The sequence below is a fragment of the Sinocyclocheilus grahami genome, unplaced genomic scaffold, assembly GCF_001515645.1.
Source record: "Sinocyclocheilus grahami isolate Dianchi unplaced genomic scaffold, SAMN03320097.WGS_v1.1 scaffold101.1, whole genome shotgun sequence".
Lineage (NCBI taxonomy): Eukaryota > Metazoa > Chordata > Actinopteri > Cypriniformes > Cyprinidae > Sinocyclocheilus > Sinocyclocheilus grahami.
In genome coordinates, this window is record NW_015505280.1 from 888,344 (window position 1) to 912,271 (window position 23,928).

A 23,928-nucleotide genomic window follows, 5' to 3' on the forward strand; every position below is an offset into this window, starting at 1 on the left:
CAGTGCTCTAACCTATGGAACGATTTTCCGGACAATTTTCAAATAGAATAGCAAATTGTATTTTCAATTGCGTTTTCAATATGTGGACGCATAAATTGTGACATAATCCAAATGCAATTGCAAATCCTGCATTAGCGTTTGCATTTTCGCTTTCGCGTACGCACAGTGACTGCCACATTTCAAATGAAAAAGCAAAGTCCATTTGCAACTGTATTTCCCATGTTTTAGGAGTTACGAGCCTGTCATATTTAAATAGCAAACTCAAATGGAATCGCAATTAGGGATGGGCGTATCGATCCGAAGTATCGATATATCGATACTCAAAAATATCGATACTAACGTGCGCTTTATTTACCAGTGGTTTTGTTTATTTAACAACAATAAAAATGATAATAATGCGTACAATATGCATTGAATTGGACGAATAACCTTTGTTTTAAGTAATAAGTAATTGTGTAGGATAGAACTATTTTCCTGCTCATCTGAACACACGCAAATGTCCAATCAATCAATCAATCAATCACAGAGAGCATCCACTCACTGCTGACAGTGCATTCAAACAGGGCTGCTTTTCCAAAAAGTATCATAAGAAAGCATTAAAGCTTTTGGGAATGGCAGCCCTGAACAATCTGAACAATGCTTATCAGAGGACAGAAATAAAAACATAAATGTTTGAGTTATTTCACAATGCATTGAAGTTGTAGCCTACATAGTTTGTGCAATTACAGTTATTTAAATTGAACGTTGAAAGATAATATTGATCATGTTCTATTCTGTAATGTTAATAGAAATCATACACTGTCAGAATAAATAGGCATGCATCAGCCATTCACTGGCAGTCCCTAATGGCAGTACAAAATATTGCACTAAATCAAAAGTTCAAATGTTACAAATAAGTTAGAATATTAATGTTGTAATACTGGTAGCACTAATATAAACATGTGATGATATAGGTTACAAAAAAGTAACAATTTTGAAATACGTTGATGGTTGTATTTTTTTGTATTTGATCTCAGTATTCCTATCAATGTTGTATAAGGGTTTTTTTTATGCATAATAGTAACCCTAGAATGTGATCAAACTGTTTAAAATAGCTGGGCTAAGATATATAACAATTTGTTTGACTGCAGAGATATGTTAATTCAGTATACACATTATCCCACCGGTTACAATTGTGACTGACCATAAGATAACATTTTTCACGCACTTTTCCCCAAATATATATATATATATATTGATTATTTCAAAGGGTTACTAATGACGCATCATTTGGATATTTTCATGTCTGGGAAAAATTTGGGATTAAACGGGTTAAAATGCGTTTTAAACATAAAGTTAAGCGGTTTTCATTACCCATTTTACTCTTAGTAATTTAATAATTAAATTAATTTGATCATTTAAAAGTTTGGTGCAGAAGTATCGAATCGGTATCGATATCGACGATACTGCCTTGAAAAATATCGGTATCGTATCGAAAACAAAATAAGGGGTATCGCCCATCCCTAATCGCAATTCCTTTTGCATTTGAATTTCCGACGTCTGCATGGAAAGCTGCCAATCAATGTGAGGGGGCGGGGCTATACTAGGGGGCGTGTTTGTATTGGGAGGTGACGTCACTCACAGACGACCGCGCCGAATGCTCTGATCAATGGAGGTAATCGGTAAAGGCTCCGCTAAAGGTAGTTACCAATCAGTCGCTAAAGGTAGTAACCAATCAGTTTCGTACCTGTGGGAACGAACAGACAGTGCAACCTTCTTGGCACAATACATAATTCTGTCTTTTTTACCCCAAATGTAGCGATTATCCCCCTGCTGATAGCGGGAGCCACAACGGTACGCACTATATTCACTATTAACCAAACGCTTTTCACCTGTCTCAGCATCTCTCCCTGTTTACACTCACTTACAATTTTAATCCTAGCTAATGGCTAATAAACTACGAAAAACAGTCAAAAGTGCTATTATACTAGTACGATCAAATGTAATATTGCTCCAAGATATTTCATTTTCATGTATTTCTATATATCTATTTTAATGGCGTATTTAGCTACAAATGTTTACCAAAGTAAACGAACCAAACAACAAAACCACAAAACGAACAACTTTAGAGAAAAGGTTATTGTTTAGAGAAAATATGAAGAAGAACAAAACAATTAGAATGGCCAGTTGTTGTGTGTGCCCTATTCACAACACGGAACTAACATTTGCTAGTTTTAAAGGGATTGTACAAGATTGCAATACCATGGTACTTTGACAGATCACATATATATATATATATATATATATATATATAGACAATATATGAATACCATATTCATATACTGTGGTATTTATTGTACTCCAAAGTACTTCAAAATATACAAAGCAACCTATCCAAGACTTATTAAAAGGGATTCACTCAAAAATGAAAATTGTCATTATTTAGGCTACTCGGCCTCAAGTTGTGCCAAGCTGTAACTTACGAGTTTCTTTCTTCTGTTTGAACACAAAAGATGATAATTTGAAGAATGTGGATAACCAAACAGTTGACGGAAGTCATTGACTTACATAGTATTTACATAGTTACATAGTATCAGTGGCTACCGCTAATCATTTTCATTTTTGGGTGCTACATGCTGTTTTTCTCATTAGGCTACGTTTTGTGTTGGTTTTAAATAATCACAAAAACGTTATCATTCTGAATTTATTTGTGAATGAATGATGGTAAATTAACTGTTACAAAAGTTATGCAATGACGTCATATATTGGATAACATAACTTCATTGATTCAGACAAATTAAAACATCCACATAGGTCTATGAATTTGAGCATCAAACCATGAACATGAATGTGTATTTACGATAAAAATTTAACTCAAATGTCACATTTTATTATAGTCCATATGTCTTCTGTATTGTAAAGATGAGGTAGACCTATGTGTTACAACTAATAACAAAAAGGTTGTTTCAGAACTTTTTAGATTAATCCAGGCCTGAAACTGAATTTCCACATATCACTCCTGCATCTTCGTAGTGAGCGCAGTTGTGTGTACCAATCCCAGCGTGCTGACAGTCCAAGAGAGTTTCCTCTGTCCCCTCACACTGCACATCATCCAGAATAATCTTCAGGCTCGTCCCCTCTCCAAACTCAGCGTGCTTGGCAGCCTTGAGTGCATGGAGGAACCTGAGCTGTCGGCAAACCACTATGGCATTCTTGGTATTCCAGAGATCATCACAAATGGTCCCCCATTCCCCATCGACATATACTTCCACCCTTCCCCGATCCCTCCGACCTTCTTCATCCCCGACCAACCTCACTGCTCCGTTCTTGTGCTTGCCCTTCCTGCGTCTAGCCTTCCTCTGCCTAGATGTCCTGAGGGGCTTGGATGTAGTTGGGGTGAATGGTGTGGGGGTGATCTGCTCGTCCTGCTCTCTTAAGCTGTCCAGCAGCTCTTGAAGCCAGTCTTTTGTGCCACTGTCAGGAGGTTCCTCTGGATTTGAGAGTCTGGGATGCTTTGTTGGAACATGGACTCCTATTAGTGCTGTGAAAAGAGGGATTTACTCAAAAATCAATGACACAATCAGGTTGTTATAGAGAGCTGCAGGAATGAGTCTTAAAACTCGGAAAAGAGTTGGTATTTTTTAACTTCGGGGTTCCATCATCCCATGGTAATGCTAACTTCCGGCTTGGCCTACAAAAATACATCATCCCTGTGGCAATCTACAGTGGGGCAAAAAAGTATTTAGTCAGCCACCAATTGTGCAAGTTCTCCCACTTAAAAAGATGAGAGAGGCCTGTAATTTTCATCATAGGTATACCTCAACTATGAGAAACAAAATGAGAAAAAAAAAATCCAGAAAATCACATTGTAGGATTTTTTAATAAATCAAAAGTTCAAATGTTACAAATAAGTTAGAATATTAATGTTGTAATACTGGTAGCACTAATATAAACATGTGATGATATAGGTTACAAAAAAGTAACAATTTTGAAATACGTTGATGGTTGTATTTTTTTGTATTTGATCTCAGTATTCCTATCAATGTTGTATAAGGGTTTTTTTTATGCATAATAGTAACCCTAGAATGTGATCAAACTGTTTAAAATAGCTGGGCTAAGATATATAACAATTTGTTTGACTGCAGAGATATGTTAATTCAGTATACACATTATCCCACCGGTTACAATTGTGACTGACCATAAGATAACATTTTTCACGCACTTTTCCCCAAATATATATATATATATATTGATTATTTCAAAGGGTTACTAATGACGCATCATTTGGATATTTTCATGTCTGGGAAAAATTTGGGATTAAACGGGTTAAAATGCGTTTTAAACATAAAGTTAAGCGGTTTTCATTACCCATTTTACTCTTAGTAATTTAATAATTAAATTAATTTGATCATTTAAAAGTTTGGTGCAGAAGTATCGAATCGGTATCGATATCGACGATACTGCCTTGAAAAATATCGGTATCGTATCGAAAACAAAATAAGGGGTATCGCCCATCCCTAATCGCAATTCCTTTTGCATTTGAATTTCCGACGTCTGCATGGAAAGCTGCCAATCCATGTGAGGGGGCGGGGCTATACTAGGGGGCGTGTTTGTATTGGGAGGTGACGTCACTCACAGACGACCGCGCCGAATGCTCTGATCAATGGAGGTAATCGGTAAAGGCTCCGCTAAAGGTAGTTACCAATCAGTTTCGTACCTGTGTGAACGAACAGACAGTGCAACCTTCTTGGCACAATACATAATTCTGTCTTTTTTACCCCAAATGTAGCGATTATCCCCCTGCTGATAGCGGGAGCCACAACGGTACGCACTATATTCACTATTAACCAAACGCTTTTCACCTGTCTCAGCATCTCTCCCTGTTTACACTCACTTACAATTTTAATCCTAGCTAATGGCTAATAAACTACGAAAAACAGTCAAAAGTGCTATTATACTAGTACGATCAAATGTAATATTGCTCCAAGATATTTCATTTTCATGTATTTCTATATATCTATTTTAATGGCGTATTTAGCTACAAATGTTTACCAAAGTAAACGAACCAAACAACAAAACCACAAAACGAACAACTTTAGAGAAAAGGTTATTGTTTAGAGAAAATATGAAGAAGAACAAAACAATTAGAATGGCCAGTTGTTGTGTGTGCCCTATTCACAACACGGAACTAACATTTGCTAGTTTTAAAGGGATTGTACAAGATTGCAATACCATGGTACTTTGACAGATCACATATATATATATATATATATATATATATATATATAGACAATATATGAATACCATATTCATATACTGTGGTATTTATTGTACTCCAAAGTACTTCAAAATATACAAAGCAACCTATCCAAGACTTATTAAAAGGGATTCACTCAAAAATGAAAATTGTCATTATTTAGGCTACTCGGCCTCAAGTTGTGCCAAGCTGTAACTTACGAGTTTCTTTCTTCTGTTTGAACACAAAAGATGATAATTTGAAGAATGTGGATAACCAAACAGTTGACGGAAGTCATTGACTTACATAGTATTTACATAGTTACATAGTATCAGTGGCTACCGCTAATCATTTTCATTTTTGGGTGCTACATGCTGTTTTTCTCATTAGGCTACGTTTTGTGTTGGTTTTAAATAATCACAAAAACGTTATCATTCTGAATTTATTTGTGAATGAATGATGGTAAATTAACTGTTACAAAAGTTATGCAATGACGTCATATATTGGATAACATAACTTCATTGATTCAGACAAATTAAAACATCCACATAGGTCTATGAATTTGAGCATCAAACCATGAACATGAATGTGTATTTACGATAAAAATTTAACTCAAATGTCACATTTTATTATAGTCCATATGTCTTCTGTATTGTAAAGATGAGGTAGACCTATGTGTTACAACTAATAACAAAAAGGTTGTTTCAGAACTTTTTAGATTAATCCAGGCCTGAAACTGAATTTCCACATATCACTCCTGCATCTTCGTAGTGAGCGCAGTTGTGTGTACCAATCCCAGCGTGCTGACAGTCCAAGAGAGTTTCCTCTGTCCCCTCACACTGCACATCATCCAGAATAATCTTCAGGCTCGTCCCCTCTCCAAACTCAGCGTGCTTGGCAGCCTTGAGTGCATGGAGGAACCTGAGCTGTCGGCAAACCACTATGGCATTCTTGGTATTCCAGAGATCATCACAAATGGTCCCCCATTCCCCATCGACATATACTTCCACCCTTCCCCGATCCCTCCGACCTTCTTCATCCCCGACCAACCTCACTGCTCCGTTCTTGTGCTTGCCCTTCCTGCGTCTAGCCTTCCTCTGCCTAGATGTCCTGAGGGGCTTGGATGTAGTTGGGGTGAATGGTGTGGGGGTGATCTGCTCGTCCTGCTCTCTTAAGCTGTCCAGCAGCTCTTGAAGCCAGTCTTTTGTGCCACTGTCAGGAGGTTCCTCTGGATTTGAGAGTCTGGGATGCTTTGTTGGAACATGGACTCCTATTAGTGCTGTGAAAAGAGGGATTTACTCAAAAATCAATGACACAATCAGGTTGTTATAGAGAGCTGCAGGAATGAGTCTTAAAACTCGGAAAAGAGTTGGTATTTTTTAACTTCGGGGTTCCATCATCCCATGGTAATGCTAACTTCCGGCTTGGCCTACAAAAATACATCATCCCTGTGGCAATCTACAGTGGGGCAAAAAAGTATTTAGTCAGCCACCAATTGTGCAAGTTCTCCCACTTAAAAATTTGGCTAAAAATGAAATATTATAAACACCGTTTTGGATGTACAGATTTACTAGATCTCTTAAAAAAGCAGCCAACTTACTTTCCTTTGGCTTGAATTGTATAAGATTGCTCCTAACACGAACTGAAAATGGCTCATAATGACATTTTCCAGGGGGTGCACGTCTGTAATAAAGCAGGGAGAGCATTTTAATAATTTCTTTAAATGAATATTCTGGGGTCAGTTGACATAATTTGTGGCCTAATAATGTTGATTACCACAGAATTTATTTCAGCTTGTCTCTTGTTTTCTTTAACAGAAGTAAAAATCCAGTTTATGGTGAGACTCTTACAATGGAAGTAAATGGGGGCCAGTTTTTAAAGGATTAATAAAAAAAATGTGAAGCTTAGAATTGTATAAAAAGCACTTATATTCTGTTAAAATGTGTTCATTATTTGAGCTGTAAAATAGTTCTCGCCATTTTTACGGCTGTTTTAGGTGTTACGTTGTCACAATGTAGTTGTAAAAATGGAGGTAGCTTTACACAGAAAAAGGTTAGTAAATACATTTTTAGACTTAAATCATGTTACTATGCATATTGTTTACATCTTGTGGCTACATTAAAACAGGGAGTATTTTAACATTACGGATTGGTCCCTTTCGTTTCCATTGTAAGCGTTTCACTGTAACCCAGATTTTTTTTTATAAGAAAGGGAGGAACAAATCAAAATATTGTCAGTGAGAGAGAGATAGATAACAGCAGCACATATTGCTGCCAACACAGCCTTTTCATCTTTTGAGAGTAAAGTCTGTTAAGAGGCAACACAAGCTGATCTTTGCACACCATGAGACTACCTCATGAATGATAAAAATACCTAATACCTTGAGGGATCAACAATCTTGTACACAACACCTGTAGGAGATGTTGCACTCGGTATTTCAGTAGACATGAAATAGAGTTCACCTGGTCACAAATAAAAACAAAAAACAACCAAGTTAGGTTACATTACCTATTTATCAAATTATTATAAAGCTCTAAAAATCATTTTGTACACTAGGAGGAGATAATAACTATTTTATGCAGTATATAAAGTGTGACAAAGGAACATATGGCATTTCTGGGTACACACCTGCTTCATCCTCTGCAAACGAAATGATGTACGGATAGTAATTGTTGATGAGCCCTGGAAATGAACAAGTCAGACCCACTCCCATGCAAATCTCACTGTATTCCCAATTACGTGTGTTTCTGTTTTCCTTTAAACTCATCAGGCGTCTGTGGAAATCCATACAGTTCATACATTTAAAAGAATGTTTGTCATTTTTAAAAAGTATTAAGTAATTTTGAAAAGAACTTAGACCTCAGGTATTATCACAACAATAACAGTAATCAATAAGAATTTTATAAGGTCAATAAGAATGTTTTATGTTTTTGAATGAAGTATTTTATGCTCACCAAGGCTGGACTTACAAAAACTATAATATTGTAAAATATTATTACAATATAAAATAACTGTTTTCTATTTGATGTATATTTATTCCTGTGATGGCAATGTTGAATTTTCAGCATTATTACTCCAGTCTTCAGTGTCATATGATCCTTTCACAAATCATTCTAATATGAGGATTTGGTGCTCAATAAACATTTCTTATTAATATCAATGTTGAAAACAGCTGCCCTGCTAAAACCGTGAATTTTTTTTTCTGATGTATAGAAAGAGTTCAAATGAACAGCATTTATTTCAAATATAAATCTTTTGAAACATAAATGTCTTCACTGTCACTTTCAATCAATTTCAATCAGTTTTTCTTGCTGACTAAAAGCATTAATATAAAAAAAGACTTTCAAACGGTATGTGTGTGCATATATGTCATTACGTACCCACTCATGAAGTCTCCAAATATGTACATGCCATTTAAATTGGGATTTTCACAGCCTCTGTAAACATATCCACCTGTGACAGATTTACCCATTTTGTGTGGATATGCGTAAATTGGAAGAACATCATCTAGAAGTAAAAAAGTACATAGTGTAAAAGACTTCATGGGTTGAAAAAGATACTTACTTATCCATCCATCCATCCAATCACAATTAATTACATTTATTCCAAACATTAAGAATTTGAAGGACTGACTTTGCGAGTAACTGTATTCCCACCTAAAGAGCTGTTGGCACAGAGTTTTTTGTCGTAACAAGAGAAGCCCTCTTTTGCTCTCCAGCCATAATTCCGGCCCTTCTCCACAATGTCTACTTCTTCATACTTATTCTGGCCCACGTCCCCACAAAAGATTCGTCCTTTTCCTTCCTTGGTTATCGGATCTCCTCTGTCTACCGAGCACCTCCACATGTTCCTCACCCCATAGGCAAACACCTCCGGACGAGCATTGGGTTCATGCACAAACGGATTGTCCGGTGGGATTCTATACAGTGGCCCCCTTTCGTTGTCATCTACATCAATGCGCAGAACCTTTCCCAAAAGGGCAGATCTAGCAGTAACATCCAGATAAGAGAAGAACAATTATTATAGGCAATCTGTCCTTGCACCAAACTGAATTCAGCTTCTTGTACAATATCAGAGTTGAGTTCCAGACTAATCATCTTAACTTGTTCTGTGCATTTCCGAATTTCCCAAATGGATCTCCTGCCATTCCACCATCCCCAGTAAAGATATATAAGTATCCATCATCGGCGAAGAGAAGCTGTCCACCATTGTGATTAGAAGCAGGTTCATCGATCTCCAAAATGATTCTGAGGGGACATGAAGACACAGGGAGTATTGGACACTCTGAACTCAATATGAAAGCATAGGGTCAAAGAAAAACCGCTCACCTTTCTGAACCGTGGTCAACCACGTTCATATCCGTAGAAGAGATACGGAACTCACTGATACGGATTCTCTCATCAATACCAACCTCAACAGAGTAGTAAACATACAGCTTCCTATTGTATTTAAAGTCAGGGTGAAAGGTGAGTCCCAAAAAGCCTCTTTCGTCACCTTCCCATGGAGATGTCAGCACAGCTTTTGTGATGTTTAGAAATGGCTTTTCAAGCTTTGATCGATCTGGAAGATATACCCAGACCAGGCCAACTTGTTCAGCAATGAAAAACCTGTGCGTGCCATCATTGGCATGAACCATGGCAAGAGGATTTCTAAGTCCATTGGCCACCTCCTCCAAACACAGCTGCAAGCAGCCGTCAAAATCTGCTGCGGTGCGGCCCAGATTTTTAGTCAACCGTTCATTGCTCAGCAGATGAGGATAGCAGTAATCCGGGTCATCCAGCTCGAGGTACTGACAAAGTCTGCGCTGCTCATGCTCAAGTTCTGGAAGACGTGGATCGTCAGACAACAAGGTAAGAAAGGATCTGCACTTGGAATGGAATTGAGAGCAGTAGTCCGGACAGAGTCCAGGTATGGTCCGTAAGGGTGTGCTGGGGTCTTCGGCATCAAAAAGGTGAGCAGCGTATGGAGAGCATTCCTGAAGAAAAGAAACAGGAAAAGTGGGGGATGTAACTGAATTGCGATGGCCTCAAAGCAATGAATTTGACAAGTCTGAGAAACCACATCCACTTTAACCACTTCAGAAGTCCCTATATGACCCCTGTTTGCTAGCAATTGCTATGGTGTTATGAATACTGTATGTATTAATACAGTCCATATATATATATATACATATATATATATATATATATATGGGGTGCACATACGTTTTGCAGTCCGTTTCATGAGAGCACCAGGAGATTTAGTTTGGTGCTCACTGCACATACACATATACTATTATTAATTATTTAATTGTTATAGTTATGTAGCGAATTTAGCTCACAACAGGAAATATGAATGTGTGACTCATTAAATATAACCATAACAATTAAATAATTAATAATAGTATTATTGCACTTTATTTATTTTGTATTTTAAAATAAAATAATAAACAAAATCATAAATAGTGTAATAATACTGTTATATTTTTTAAATAAAAAGTGAATGTTACATAAAAATACAATTATTTTATAATACACTTCAAATACAATGCTAATATTTACATTTTTATCTTTTATCTTTTTTTTTTATATACTTTTTTCATTTTTATATGAATTTTCATCATTTTCAAACCTAAAACCAACAAGCTTTTATTACAAGCCGGCAAGTCAACATATGCGCTGCTACATATCGCTGCTGAGTGAAGCGCGTCAGTGAACGAAATGTAAGGTTTGCGTTTTGCTGTAAAACCGGCAGCACATAACTTTGATTTATGCTTTCAGTTTGAATAGGAATCTTAAACAGTATTACAGTTAGTCGATAGTTAGTTCATGTCGGTACGCAAATGAGCACAGTCTGAACTTATTTACGAAGCGCATTTTTTTTGACGCGCATGCGTACCTGCGTACCTCTTATGCGCACACCTGTATATATATATATATATATATATACAATATGTTTTTAATAAGAAATTAATACTTTTATTGATCACTGATACATTCAATTAGTCAAAGACTGTTTTGGTTTCTACAAAAAAAAAGTTTTCTGTTTTAAATATGCTCTTTGTGCGTTCATTTACATGACTGGTCATGTATATGGATTTTTAACCATTGCTGGTTCAGTTTTGTTCATATCGGCTAAAAGAGATTCCTCGTGATTACTAGCGACGTCATTTGGCCCCTCACCAAACAACAGTATTTCAACTCGATGGCAACGCTGGCAGCCAGACTGCTGGGAACCATCGTTTACAATTTATGGCTGCAAATTGCGGTAGGCTACGTGTTGAGAGGCGAACATATAATGGTTCGAGTACATTTACAAGCAACAAGCAGAAGAAAAAAAAATTGTTTCAAAAAAGTTTCAGGTTTGTGCAGTCGACCAAACTTACCTGACAGAGCAGATCTTGAACATACGCTGCACAGTTCGAATATCCAAAATAATCGAAGTTCTCCATTATCCGATAGTATTTTGCCATCAGCTCTTGGTCTCTGGCATAGTCACAGCAGCCTAAGTATTTATACATCTGACAGAACTGAAGTTCTTGTTGAGGCTGAAAGGGAGGTTTAAAATCCAAACACTGCGGATGCAGGAACGCAGGTGCGACCCAGAACGCCAACAAATAAAACAAAATAAACGGCGATTGCCATATATGGCCGAAAATATCGCAAAAGTACCACATAGCGCTTAAATCCTGACGCCCAACTTCAGATACATGGAAGTAAAAGTTATGCAATGGCGAGGATAGCCTACTCTGCGTGTGTCCTCGCTGACTTGTGTAGTCGTGCACTTTGCTCTGATTTTAATTATCAACCATTTCCAAACAAATTCACGTCTTATTTACTGTGTAGCGACTAAACACGGATCGCAGATCGGTTGGACCTGTATCATACTAAACCATCTTCTCCATGTTTGAGTTACGAGACGTGTCTGACATCCTGAGCAGATGTGAGACACACACAGGTCCAAACCGCAATTCTCCAACTGTAACTCATGTCTAACTGCAAACGTGTGTTATGTTGGAGTTCGCCATAGGAACGATCAAATTGGCTCATTTCCACAGCTTTGATGTGTAGTTTAACCCTTTAAAGCCCCCCTTTAGCCCAAAACCTACTTAACATTAAATATGATCTTAACATGTTTCAAATTGCTGGAGTGAAATTGAACAAATCAACTTTCTGAAAAGTGCATGTCTGCAGAAAATATTCATTATATTTGTGTATTGAGTTTTCATGTCAGGTCAGACTAACACCCTGACATAATTTGAAGAGAAAATAGTGGTTTAAAATTAACAGTTGTTGTTACAGAAACCAAACAGAAAGTAAAGTCCCCTCAACAGAAAAGGAGGCTTAGAGCACTAGCTTTGAATGTGCGGAAACAAAACAGTAATCTTTGTTCCATCTGTTCTTTCTGTTATGTAATCATAGTTTGCCAGTAATATTTCAAGCACTTGGATACTTTCAGTTTGTACTCATGTTCTGTTGAAATAAGCTTTACTTCCTTACTGTTTGGTGTATCAGTGTGTCCTGTTAAAATAAAAATAAATAAAATAGTACTTCCAAAATAAAATATGTTTTTCTATCTGCAGTTTTTTTTTGTCTGACCTAATTAAAACCCAGTATAGTGAAACTTTTCAGAAAGGTGATTATTATCCAGGATAGTAAAATTTTTGTTATGTTTTGAGTCAGTGTGACCCCAAGTATGAAAATATGTAAAGCAAATAAGACAACTGGTTGTGCGTAGTGTATGCACAAACCAGATACACTCTAAAAAATGTGCTGGGTTAAAAAGGGACAAACCCAGCAGTGGGTCAAAACAAAATAACTGGGTAAAAAATAACTGGGTTTGTCCCTTTTTAACCCAGCGCTGGGTTATATTTAACCCAGCAGTTTTTAGAGTGTATGAATGTTAATTGTATTTAATCTTTATATATATATATATATGAATGAGCATGCAGACATGAAGCTTCAATCTTGTTTGTAATCATTTCTCGTATTGTTTAAGGAGTTTGGGGTCTCTGAATGACTTTTTAACCCCTGTATTGGAAACATTTTAGAAACAAAAGTAGCTGCATACTGGTTAATGGCTGTTATTGTGCAGTTTGTCTGTTTCTAGTTTATTTTCCTGATGAAATAATAGAATCAGGTTATGTAAGCTAGAATTCCCATGGATACTATTGATATTATGCAGTTTATTTTTTCATTTTGAATGTTTTCTGCAAGCTCTTTGCAGGCTCTGGTTCAGTTCCAGGCATTATGTTTGTTTTTGTATGAATCTCTCATCAGCTCTTCTGCTATTTCAGCTGATTAATTAATGGCTATGTCATGTTGATACAATGTAACAATTACTGATGTGAGCGTCGAGTAATTTTAGACACTAGATGGCGATGTGTTCACACCACAACACTCCAAATTCAGTACCCACACAGATTAAGTGGGATCTGCTTTTAAAAGGCTTGAGTGATTTCTGATAATTTTATAGTTACATTTTCTTATACATTAATTTACATTACAGGATGTATTAACATATGAATAGGCAATTGTCTGATGTTGCTCTAGTCTTTAATATCCACTTGAATTTTCCATGCTTCATTGTTTAAAAATAGGTCAACAAATGCAACAGAAAGTTATTATTAACGAAATTAAGCCCCATTTGAATTCTCACAGAAAGCTTGGTGGCTATTTTTGGAGCTACATTCACATACAAATTATGAACTGCTTTTGGGACCAGAATTTTACTTATTTCCTATTGGCTTTAACATGCCTACCACTCGTTTGCTTGTTTTCAACCCTATCATGTGTCATTCACGCATCTCAAGTGGTGCAAGCAAGTACTTAGTAGTATAAATACCACCACATTATTGGTTTTATACTTAATGTGTAATGTAAATGTAATGTGACGTTGCCAATGAATAGTTGTACAGTTCTTTTATGCTTATTAAACTATTTGTAATCTTATCTGGATGAGGTAATGTGTTTCAATTGGGGATCATGGTACTGAGAAGCCCCTGGGCAAATGTCTTTTGAGACCCCTTATTCCATGTTGCCCCTAGCAGCAGAGCCCTTATCTTACTTTAATCTACATGGGCATTGTAGTATTAAAAACTGTGAATGAAAATGTGTTTTGGTAGGCTTATATTAGACATCTAAAATAGTAGCCATGGTCCTAGTGATAAAAAATGCTGGGTTGTTTCAACCCAACTTTGGGTCAAAAATGGACTAACCCAACTTTTGTTTTTATCTGACCCAAAGTTGGGTTGATGCAACCTAGCATTTTTGTAGAGTGTAGCTTGCATTGTATGCATCAAGGGGCCATGGGCCCCTATGGACAGTTTGTGCTCTCTGAGAGGCCAAGGGGCCCTAATGAAATTCAATTCTGTATCTTATATCTTAATGTTAATTTACATAAATGTACATGTACATAAATTCAATGGCATTGACTTGTCATTATTCCGGTCATTATTCCGGTGTAATTTATTGTTGAGGTCGTGCCTGAATCTGGGTCAGGATGTATCAATCACAGTAATTTTAGATTACTGGATAGTGCATTTCTAAAATAATGATAATGATGATGATAATGATAATAATAATAATAATAATGAGTGCAGATTTCCATTTTATTCAGAAATCCTTCAACATTCTTTTAATACTTTAACTTTTATGTGCATAACCAGCTTACAAAATTGTATAATCTGAATCTCCAAATTTCTTTAACGGCTAATCATATTCACACGTGCAAGTGGAAAAAACTTTCTTTCTTTCTTTCTTATTTATGTATGTTTTCAGAAACATTCAGCAAGTTCCTCAATCAATGTCAAATACTATTTTAGTGCATTTTATCCCAATGTTGTGTTTCCTTTTTATTCACAATATATTGATCAGTAGCCTACAGTTTTTAAAGTATTTTATATATAAATATACACATTTTCCCGTATACATGTCTAGCAGGACAAAAACGTGATATTTGAACGCAGCTAAAAGCACGGGCAGTGCTGGAAGCCCTGATCACCACCACAGCCATATTCACAAGCCTTCAGAGGGAAAGATCATGTCTATCAGGAGGTCTATGGATGATCTATCAACCAACCATATTCTCAGAAGCATACCAAATGGGCTCAACGGTGAGTTTGGACTCTTGGATTAATGGTTTTGTGGAAAGCATCCCATATTTCTCCAAAATGATGGTGTTGTAGCAGATCTAGTGCATGAAGAAAGTGCAGAATTTTATTCAGTCAAGAATATGGTGTCGGAATATGGGTTGTGAATTAATAAGAGTATTGGTATCACAAACCTGAAATGGTCTCAAACATGTAGAAGTGTTGTTGTTGTTTTTTACCTGCAAAGTAATAGGAAAAGGAAATAAACATGAACGAAAAGTACTCTGTAAATCAAGAATTTGAAATAGTTTTAGTAATTCATAGTATTTGACTAATTTAAAGTGTAAAAAGTTAGGAAAAACTACTTTTCTTAACGTATGTTCGTTTCAGTGATAACTTTTGATAGATGACCAACAAAACATACCTTTTAACTTGGAAAGTTTTATGCAGTTGTGTGCATTGGCATCCAAATATAGAAAAGGGTGCTCACCATTTTATGCCAGTGAGTAACATGCAGTGATTGAGACTTCCATGGGTTTCCAGGGAAACAGATTATACAGGCAAGTGCGGCTTCAGGTTTACTTTGAATATGTTTCAGTATTAACACATGGTCAACAACTTAAATTGAACAGGCTGGATGCTATTGCGCTAATTCCTTCATTCCAAGAAGTCAGGTCTAATGAGGATTTAATACTCTCTTGGCCTTGTGACGTTGGTGCACACTGTCAGTTCTGTCAATAAAGCATCAGATACACAGGCATTTCATTCTAACAAATGGCTGAGAAACTCATTTGTAGTTGAAAATTATGTACACTAATGATTAAAAGTAGCAGTCATTAGATCTCCAGTCTTCTGTGTCCTTCAGAAGTCATTATAATATGCTTATTTGGCAAGAAACATTTCTCATTTCATATTATTCAATGTTGAAAACAGCACTGCTTAGTATTTTGTGGAAACTGTGATCATTTTTGTTTTCAGTATTGTTTGATAAAAAGAAAGTTAAAAAGAACAACATTTATTTGAAATGTAAATCAATGTTTTTAGCTGCTTTGCTTATTAAGTCCCCCCCCCACACACAAATCTGACCCCTATTGTATAAAGATATATATATAAAAAAAATTGTTTTTTTTGTTTGGTTTTTTTGTGGTTAAAACTAATGGTCGGAGGATATGACAAAGATTTTTTTCTTTCTATTTTTCTTTCGTTCTTGCAGTTTGTTTTGTTCCTTTTATTTCACGGCTACATGTACATTGGTTTCCTCTTTTCAGCCTCTCGGTGGGTGAATTTTACACAGAGGAAATAGGATCTTAACAATTGTTATTTGCGTTGCAATTTTCAATTTTAGCAGATACTTATGTCTTAAAGGGGTCATATGATGCGATTTCAATTTTTCCTTTCTCTTTGGAGTGTTACAAGCTCTTGGTGCATAAAGAAGATCTGTAAAGTTGCAAAGACTAAAGTCTCAAATCCAAAGAGATATTCTTTATAAAAGTTAAGAGTCAACCACTCCTACCTAAAACGGCTCATTCTAACACACCCCCACATGTCTATGTCACAATTTGCATAACGCCGCCCAAATGTTCACGCAAAAAAAGAAGGCGTAACTTTAATTCTTGCTGTTGCCTCCGCTGCCATGTTGTGGAGTCGCTGTGTGTTTCGTTGTGAAAGCGAAACTACTTTGTTTGGCCTTCCAAAAGAGGACACGACTAGAAATCAGTGGTTAAGTTGTATTTACAACACTGTTCCAGAACAGTTCAACCCAAATATTCAGATGTGTGCTGCGCATTTTATGGAGGATGAGGACTATTTCCTGAACCAGTAGCCTACAGTGCGTCTGTGGCACAAAGGCTGTTTCTATAAAGTGGGGCAGTTCCAACTTTGCAAGGACAGTCTGGAGCTTCTGACTCACAGCCTGTAAGTACGTTTTTTATATTTAAATAATTTGCCACTGATGATTCAAACGCAAGTTTTGAGCAGTGTAGAGTAGGCTTGTTGTTTCTCCAATCACAAATGCAGACATGATTTTATGTTTACGCAGCACGATACGCAATGCGTAAATAATACGCGACAGTATAAGTCATTATAATCCGTAATTATGTTCCCACTGGATGCAACAAATGCCTCATTTGTAATGGGTTTTATTGGTTTTGTCTCGTCCTGCTGGGAGACGGCATCACAGTATGGTGAGGGGTGTAACATTTCCGTCACACGCTTGAGGCATTCGACCAATCACAATGCACTGGATAGCTGGCCAATCAGAGCACACCTCGCTTTTTCAGACCGATGAGCTTTGTAAAATTCGACGGCGGGGAGAAAGGCGGGGCATAGATGAGAAACAATAATATACATTATATGGAAAATGATGTGTTTTTTTTTACCTTAAAACGCATAAACACATTGCATTACACCAAATACACCAAATAATGTTCATTTTAGCAACATCATATGACCCCTTTAAATGACTTACTAATGTGGAATGCTACCATGCAATTCAATGCAAAGTTTCAAAAACTCTCTGATAGGTGCAAGCCCTGTGCATAATAGTGAAATGCATCTGCTAAGAACATGAATCGTTCTATTGTAATAAAAGTACACATTAGACATATTCACTCAGCAGGACAGGCCTATTCCATCAGCAAGATTCACTCAAGACTAACAGTAGGGTTCTTAACTTGTTCCCGCCACATGACAGGAGATTGATGACAAGCTTACCTCTAGTGCGGCATGTAGCTGTAGCAGAAAAATGTCTGTTATTTACAGCTGATAATGTCAGCTGGAAGTGCCTGGCATGGATAAGAATGTTTAAAAATGTTTATTCTTTTTTTGCTTACTGGTGTTTTTACTCAAAAGTGTTTTTGATGTGAGCAGATATTCAAAATGATTTTTAAAAGTATATAAATGGGATATTTGTATTATTCAGTGTTACAGAACATTGGGTTCCTATTTCAGGCTTTCATATACTGTTAGACAGAGACCTTTGTTTGCACTTGTCTTCAGATGCCTGTCATTTGACCAACGCCTGCCAGGCTGCTTTCATCTGATTGTTCAGTGATCCTTAGTTTGTCTGCCGAGCTACAACTCCACCCCCAACCTTTCTCCCATCATGACATGCCATAGCATCCATGCTGTCAGTCATGTGTATGGAGTCATTTAAAGAAAATCCAAAAAGGCTAATTTGTCTAGTTTATTAAGCTGTTCACTTGAGAATTTATGTAAGCCTGTTTCCACATCATAGTGAAAAATATATAAATATAATTGTGACTTTGTATCTCACAAGGAGACTATCTTGCAATTGCATGTGAAAAGTTTGCAAAGAAAATGTTGAATTCCAGTGTTCTTTTGTAATATTGTCAATGGGAAACGACAGTGCATTCTCAGAACTGTAGTAGCATTGCATTTAAGCTTGTGTTCAGTCAGGAAGGGAGATTAGGCTGGCCGGCGTTCTCTTTCCCAGGCCTCACCCCCCGATGAGTTAATCTGAGCCACAGGTTGCATCTCTCCTTGTTTACAAAACTCAAAACAACCAACTTGGTCTGCCAACCAACCAGGAGAACATTCTTGCTCACCATACCACATAGACAGAACGTGAAGAGTTCCTATTCTTTCGTACGTGACTTGCATTAAAACGGAAAAGCTGAGTGGAAAATAGTGACAAAATATCAAATCAGTTGTTTGAGTTGTTTTGGATGCACTATTTTTGGGTGAACCATCCCTTTTAAGTGTAATCCACCGTATTACTTTACTTTTATTTTGTTCAGAATCATTTTATGGTTACATCATCCTGAGACATGACTTTGAGGTCTTGTATCTGTCTCTTTGAGGGGTAAAAGGGGTTCTGTCCTGCTTTGAAAAGACTCTGGCCCCCCAGCAAGCCACCAATGGACTGAAGGTTTAGTGGCTGGGGTTGAGAGTCTGTTTCAGAGTTCAGATAACACTTCTCCCTGACTCTTCCCATGGCTGGAGTGAAAAGGCCTTCAGTTGCCCCCATTCAAGACCCTTCATCAGGCCTTCAGAGCCCTTCTGCGCCACTCAAAGGTACAGATGTCTGGCTTGTCATAAATCAGATCCCAATTTACGAGTGAAGCTTTCAGTGTGGAGGTCACCCCTTTGAAAAAAGCCCCTGGTTTTCTATTGTTTGATTGAACTTGAATTGCATTTAAAATTATAGTCTTATTATTCACTGACAATACATATAAATTCAGTTTTGTGGATAGCTCATAGTTCTTTACCAGTGATGGGAACTCATGAATTTCCTCAAGTAATCTATGAGATAATTGAATTGTTCTCCTGGGAATGCCAAAAACTGCATGACACGGCTGCACCTTTTAATTTCCCATGTCAGTTCATGTTTAGTCATGCTTTCTGGTAGTAACCAAACAGTAAATATCAAAGCAATACTAAAATTAAAAGCTGTTTTTGCATCAGACCCAGCAAGTCCAGTGACTCTGCAAGTGTGCGTCCTGGTTGAGGACGTCTTGAGCTGTTGGTGCAAACCATTGTTCTTTTAAAAACAAACAGCGATGGAGAGCACCTCCCCAACTGCTCAGACTCGTCGGAGGGGGTCTATTGTTCTGCTGAATCTGAAGTTTACCATGTTATTGCTTGTTCCCTGCTGCTTGCCTTTGCCTCATAAAGATAATAATGATCTTATGAAGCATGCAAGTCCCTGTGAGGCGGTTTTGCCAAAGCAAGCTGTAAATGGGCTTGTAATTGGGCCGTCCTACTTCATTCCGTTGACATTTACAAAATGGTCTTCTGGGACCAGCAACTCTGAAGTGCTAGTGATGATTATGGCTGAGGGGAAGATGGTGTTTAGTGCTGTGATTTAAAGAAATATTATGATTTATACACCAAGACTTTAGTAAATAATGTATGTTTTTTTAATAATCCAGTCTCTCAATTTTGTGTACAGTGTTGTGGTTTTGCGGTCACTGATGTGGTGTGATTTGCATCCATCGTCTAAGTGTGAATTAGAAGGATGGTGCAAATGTGAAAAAGAGCCTCATTGATGATCTTTACGTGTGGAGAAACCTCTCAATAAACTTCTTAATCAGATTCTCAAGTTAATGAACGTAATCACACCTAACTTCCTGTGGCAGTCCAGTCTTCAGCACACTGTCGATGGTTAAAGCTGACCTGGTTGTTCCTGGAAAGGGCCGTCTGCTCAGAATGAAACAGAAAGCGTTAGAGATTATTGGTTAGTTTTGGAATAATCTTTTAGAGAATTTCAGTACAGAAATGTCAGAAGTCTGTTGATGTGTACAGAATTTGCCCTCAATAGAAACCTAGACTTCATTGTGTTGGTACATGGTGTGTAAAGGTGCATTGTGGTAGACTTGACATCATTGAGGTCACAAGACACGTGAGAATGAATAATATTTAGTGTCGTTGATGTCATTTTGATGTTTATTATTTAAGGGTATGAATGACCATACAGTATTTAAATGTTTAATTGAATGTATTTTTAAAATAACAAATATAAAAAAACAATAATAATGACAAGAGCACATAACAATAAAATACAAATAAAGTCATTATAAATATTAAAAAAACGAATAAAAATGACTAAATTACTAAAACAATAATACTAATAATAGTATAAAACAATACTGCATTGAATATCCATTTACATTTACAAAATATAGCTTATGAGCTACTTTAACAGTTTTTTATAGCTTGGTGTCCTTATTTTCTTACATTATAAGGAAAAAATATCTGTAATCCTGTAAGACATCCTGTAAAATGTCCAATTTTGTATTCTATGGAAGAAAAAAATCACACTGATTTAAAATATGTAAATCTGAGTGAACTAAATGTTTAATGTTGGTTTTTGATGTTGTTTTCCCATAATGCTTTTGAATGTTTTGCTATTGTGCCTATCCTATAGATGCTTTGCAGTATTAAAATGAAGCATCCCAAATGAGTTTTCTTTTCTGCCACTTGTGTGTATTTAAAAAGGTGTCTTTCCAGAGTTTCTACATTCCATGACAACAATAGTGGAAGTTTCACATTGTTACTGAGTGAATACTGTTGAAGGGGTGGGGGATCAGTGTTTAACTGTTGAATTCTGTTGTACTCTGGATGCATGGAAAGAAGAAATGCCATCAGCTGTGGTCGGTGAACTGGTTAACCCTGTCAGAGAGTTGAACAGATGGAAGGTAATGAAGTCACCACTGAAAAAATTAATTTACACATGCCTTCACGAGCCTGAAATGTCTGCCCACCGAAACCAAAGAACGTCCAGATTGAATTAATTAACCAGTCATATGAAAAAAAACTAGGTTTTGTTTTGTATAACACTCTACCTCAGTTCCTTCTCTTCTGCTCTCCCTCACTTTCCTGTCCCTTACTCTTTTTTTACCCTGTGGAAAATATGAAGGCAGTATGAAAGGGGGTCATGGGGCGGGTGGCAGCACTGAGTAGGTGGTGAGTTCCATAGCAACAGTAATTATCAGCTGGTTGATTGATCCTGTGGAGCTGGATGGGGGCAGCTCTGTTTGTATTCAGAGATAGTGAGTCAGGAGACTGGAGGGCACCTGGGGTGAGATGACTGAGAGGAAGTATGTTTGGGTTTCTGGACCACATGAAGGGAATGCAATCAGCATGTGATGTTTGTGGAGGATTTTGGGGCTATTTTCTCATATTTATTGGATTTAGAGGGATAGCTGATGAAAATTTGGCAATCATCTTGTCCTCATGCAGAATGTTATTTTTCATACAACAATACTGTATTTTGGCCAGTTAGCTGTCAAGCTCCAGAAACTTTAAGCGAAAAAAAATGTACGATTTTAAGATTTAAGTTATTCATTCATGTTCTGGTACATGAACTTCTGCTAGATAGGAAATTTGTGTTCCACTATACAAAAGTAATGTGTGATTTTATCATTGACTGAATTTAAATTTTTGGGTTTACTGTCCCTTTAAAGGTGGGGTAAGCAATTTTTCAAAAACGCTTTAGAAAACTTATTCGGGCTGACTAGCAAAACAAAATGTTCATGGAGGATTTTGGGGCTATTTTCTCATATTTATTGGATTTAGAGGGATAGCTGATGTTATTTTTCATACAACAATACTGTATTTTGGCCAGCTAGCTGTCAAGCTCCAGAAACTTTAAGCGAAAAAAAATTTAAGATTTTAAGATTTAAGTTATTCATTCATGTTCTGGTACATGAACTTCTGCTAGATAGGAAATTTGTGTTCCACTATACAAAAGTAATGTGTGATTTTATCATTGACTGAATTTTAATTTTTGGGTTTACTGTCCCTTTAAAGGTGGGGTAAGCAATTTTTCAAAAACGCTTTAGAAAACTTATTCGGGCTGACTAGCAAAACAAACTTGTAGCCAATCAGCAGTAAGGGGCGTGTCTACTCATGATGTGGAGGAGAGAGCGTTCAGTGCACAGGACGGACATTAGCGGATCAGATAAATATCGGATCAGCTTTCCAGCACTGGAGAGAACTCAAGGAACGGAAGGCCTGCGAAAGATTGCTTTGTTTCTTCTCGATAGGTGAGTAACATCGTGTTTGCGCCGCAACAGCTAAAGTCTGTCTAGTAGCAAAACAAACTTGTAGCCAATCAGCAGTAAGGGGCGTGTCTACTCATGATGTGGAGGAGAGAGCGTTCAGTGCACAGGACGGACATTAGCTGAGCCGAGCGACAGATAGAGATGGCGGATAAAAAACAAAACGTCTGCGGAACAAAAAAAGGCTTAAGGCAAGAAGTAGGACCCATGTACATATCGGATCAGCTTTCCAGCACTGGAGAGAACTCAAGGAGTGGAGGCCTGCAAAGGTGGAGTAAGCGATTTTTCAAAAACGCTTTAGAAAACTGATTCGGGCCGACTAGCAAAACAAACTTGTAGCCAATCAGCAGTAAGGGGCGTGTCTACTCATGATGTGGAGGAGAGAGCGTTCAGTGCACAGGACGGACATTAGCGGATCAGATAAATATCGGATCAGCTTTCCAGCACTGGAGAGAACTCAAGGAACGGAAGGCCTGCGAAAGATTGCTTTGTTTCTTCTCGATAGGTGAGTAACATCGTGTTTGCGCCGCAACAGCTAAAGTCTGTCTAGTTCACTGGATGCGACAAAGCGAAAATCATTCGAAATTTGTGCCAATACGTCATGAATAGAACGCAGCAGCAGTTTTCTGTCGGGGATTTGTCGTGTCGTGCCGTGCCGCATCCAGTGTAGACCATAGATATGTATATAAATATATATCTATGGTGTAGACAGCATCACTGATTATAATGAATTCCATAGTATTTTGTCGCACCACGCCACTCGCGTCCGGTGTAGACACGGTGTAATCAGCTTTCCAGCACTGGAGAGAACTCAAGGAGTGGAGGCCTGCGATCGGATGCCGAGATTGCTTTGTTTCTTCTCGATAGGTGAGTAACACTGTGTTTGCGCCGCAACAGCTAAAGTCTGTCTAGTACACTGGACGCGACAAAGCGACCGTTGAAAATCATTCGAAATTTGTGCCAATACGTCATGAATAGAACGCAGCAGCAGTTTTCTGTCGGGGATTTGTCGTGTCGTGCCGTGCCGCATCCAGTGTAGACCATAGATATGTATATAAATATATATCTATGGTGTAGACAGCATCACTGATTATAATGAATTCCATAGTATTTTGTCGCGC

General features: G+C 37.3%; 2 protein-coding genes and 1 long non-coding RNA gene across 3 annotated transcripts in view; 1 reads left to right on the plus strand and 2 right to left on the minus strand.

Annotated features, from left to right (window-relative positions):
* Positions 1-5,835: 5,835 nt before the first annotated feature.
* On the minus strand, positions 5,836-12,163 carry LOC107588281 (HHIP-like protein 1). Its single transcript, XM_016276318.1, has 9 exons — positions 11,580-12,163; positions 9,544-10,190; positions 9,319-9,462; positions 8,872-9,200; positions 8,596-8,722; positions 7,844-7,989; positions 7,596-7,677; positions 6,816-6,898; positions 5,836-6,494 (listed from the first exon to the last, which is right to left on the minus strand). The coding sequence occupies exons 1-9, from the start codon at positions 11,868-11,870 to the stop codon at positions 5,935-5,937; spliced, it is 2,409 nt and encodes an 802-aa protein (XP_016131804.1). The 5' UTR covers positions 11,871-12,163; the 3' UTR covers positions 5,836-5,934.
* Positions 12,097-23,928, plus strand: part of LOC107588292 (coiled-coil domain-containing protein 85C-A-like) — a 57,392-nt gene continuing 45,560 nt past the window's right edge. The window contains exons 1-2 of the mRNA XM_016276327.1: positions 12,097-12,136; positions 15,162-15,308. Coding sequence (XP_016131813.1) covers positions 12,097-12,136; positions 15,162-15,308 — 187 coding nt within the window. The remainder of the gene's footprint in view (positions 12,137-15,161; positions 15,309-23,928) is intronic.
* LOC107588282 (uncharacterized) lies at positions 15,304-15,860 on the minus strand. Its single transcript, XR_001609561.1, has 3 exons — positions 15,709-15,860; positions 15,479-15,523; positions 15,304-15,385 (listed from the first exon to the last, which is right to left on the minus strand). It is a non-coding gene; the product is annotated as an uncharacterized lncRNA (long non-coding RNA).

What these genes read in the sequence shown, in the direction of transcription:
- LOC107588281 (XM_016276318.1), bottom strand. Translation starts at nt 11,870, where the DNA reads ATGTGGTACTTTTGCGATATTTTCGGCCATATATGGCAATCGCCGTTT. An exon ending in TTCAAGATCTGCTCTGTCAG is followed by an intron (nt 10,191 to 11,579) that starts GTAAGTTTGGTC and finishes TCTTTTCTTCAG; the next exon opens with GAATGCTCTCCATACGCTGC. An exon ending in CTGTGCCAACAGCTCTTTAG is followed by an intron (nt 8,723 to 8,871) that starts GTGGGAATACAG and finishes TTTTACTTCTAG; the next exon opens with ATGATGTTCTTCCAATTTAC.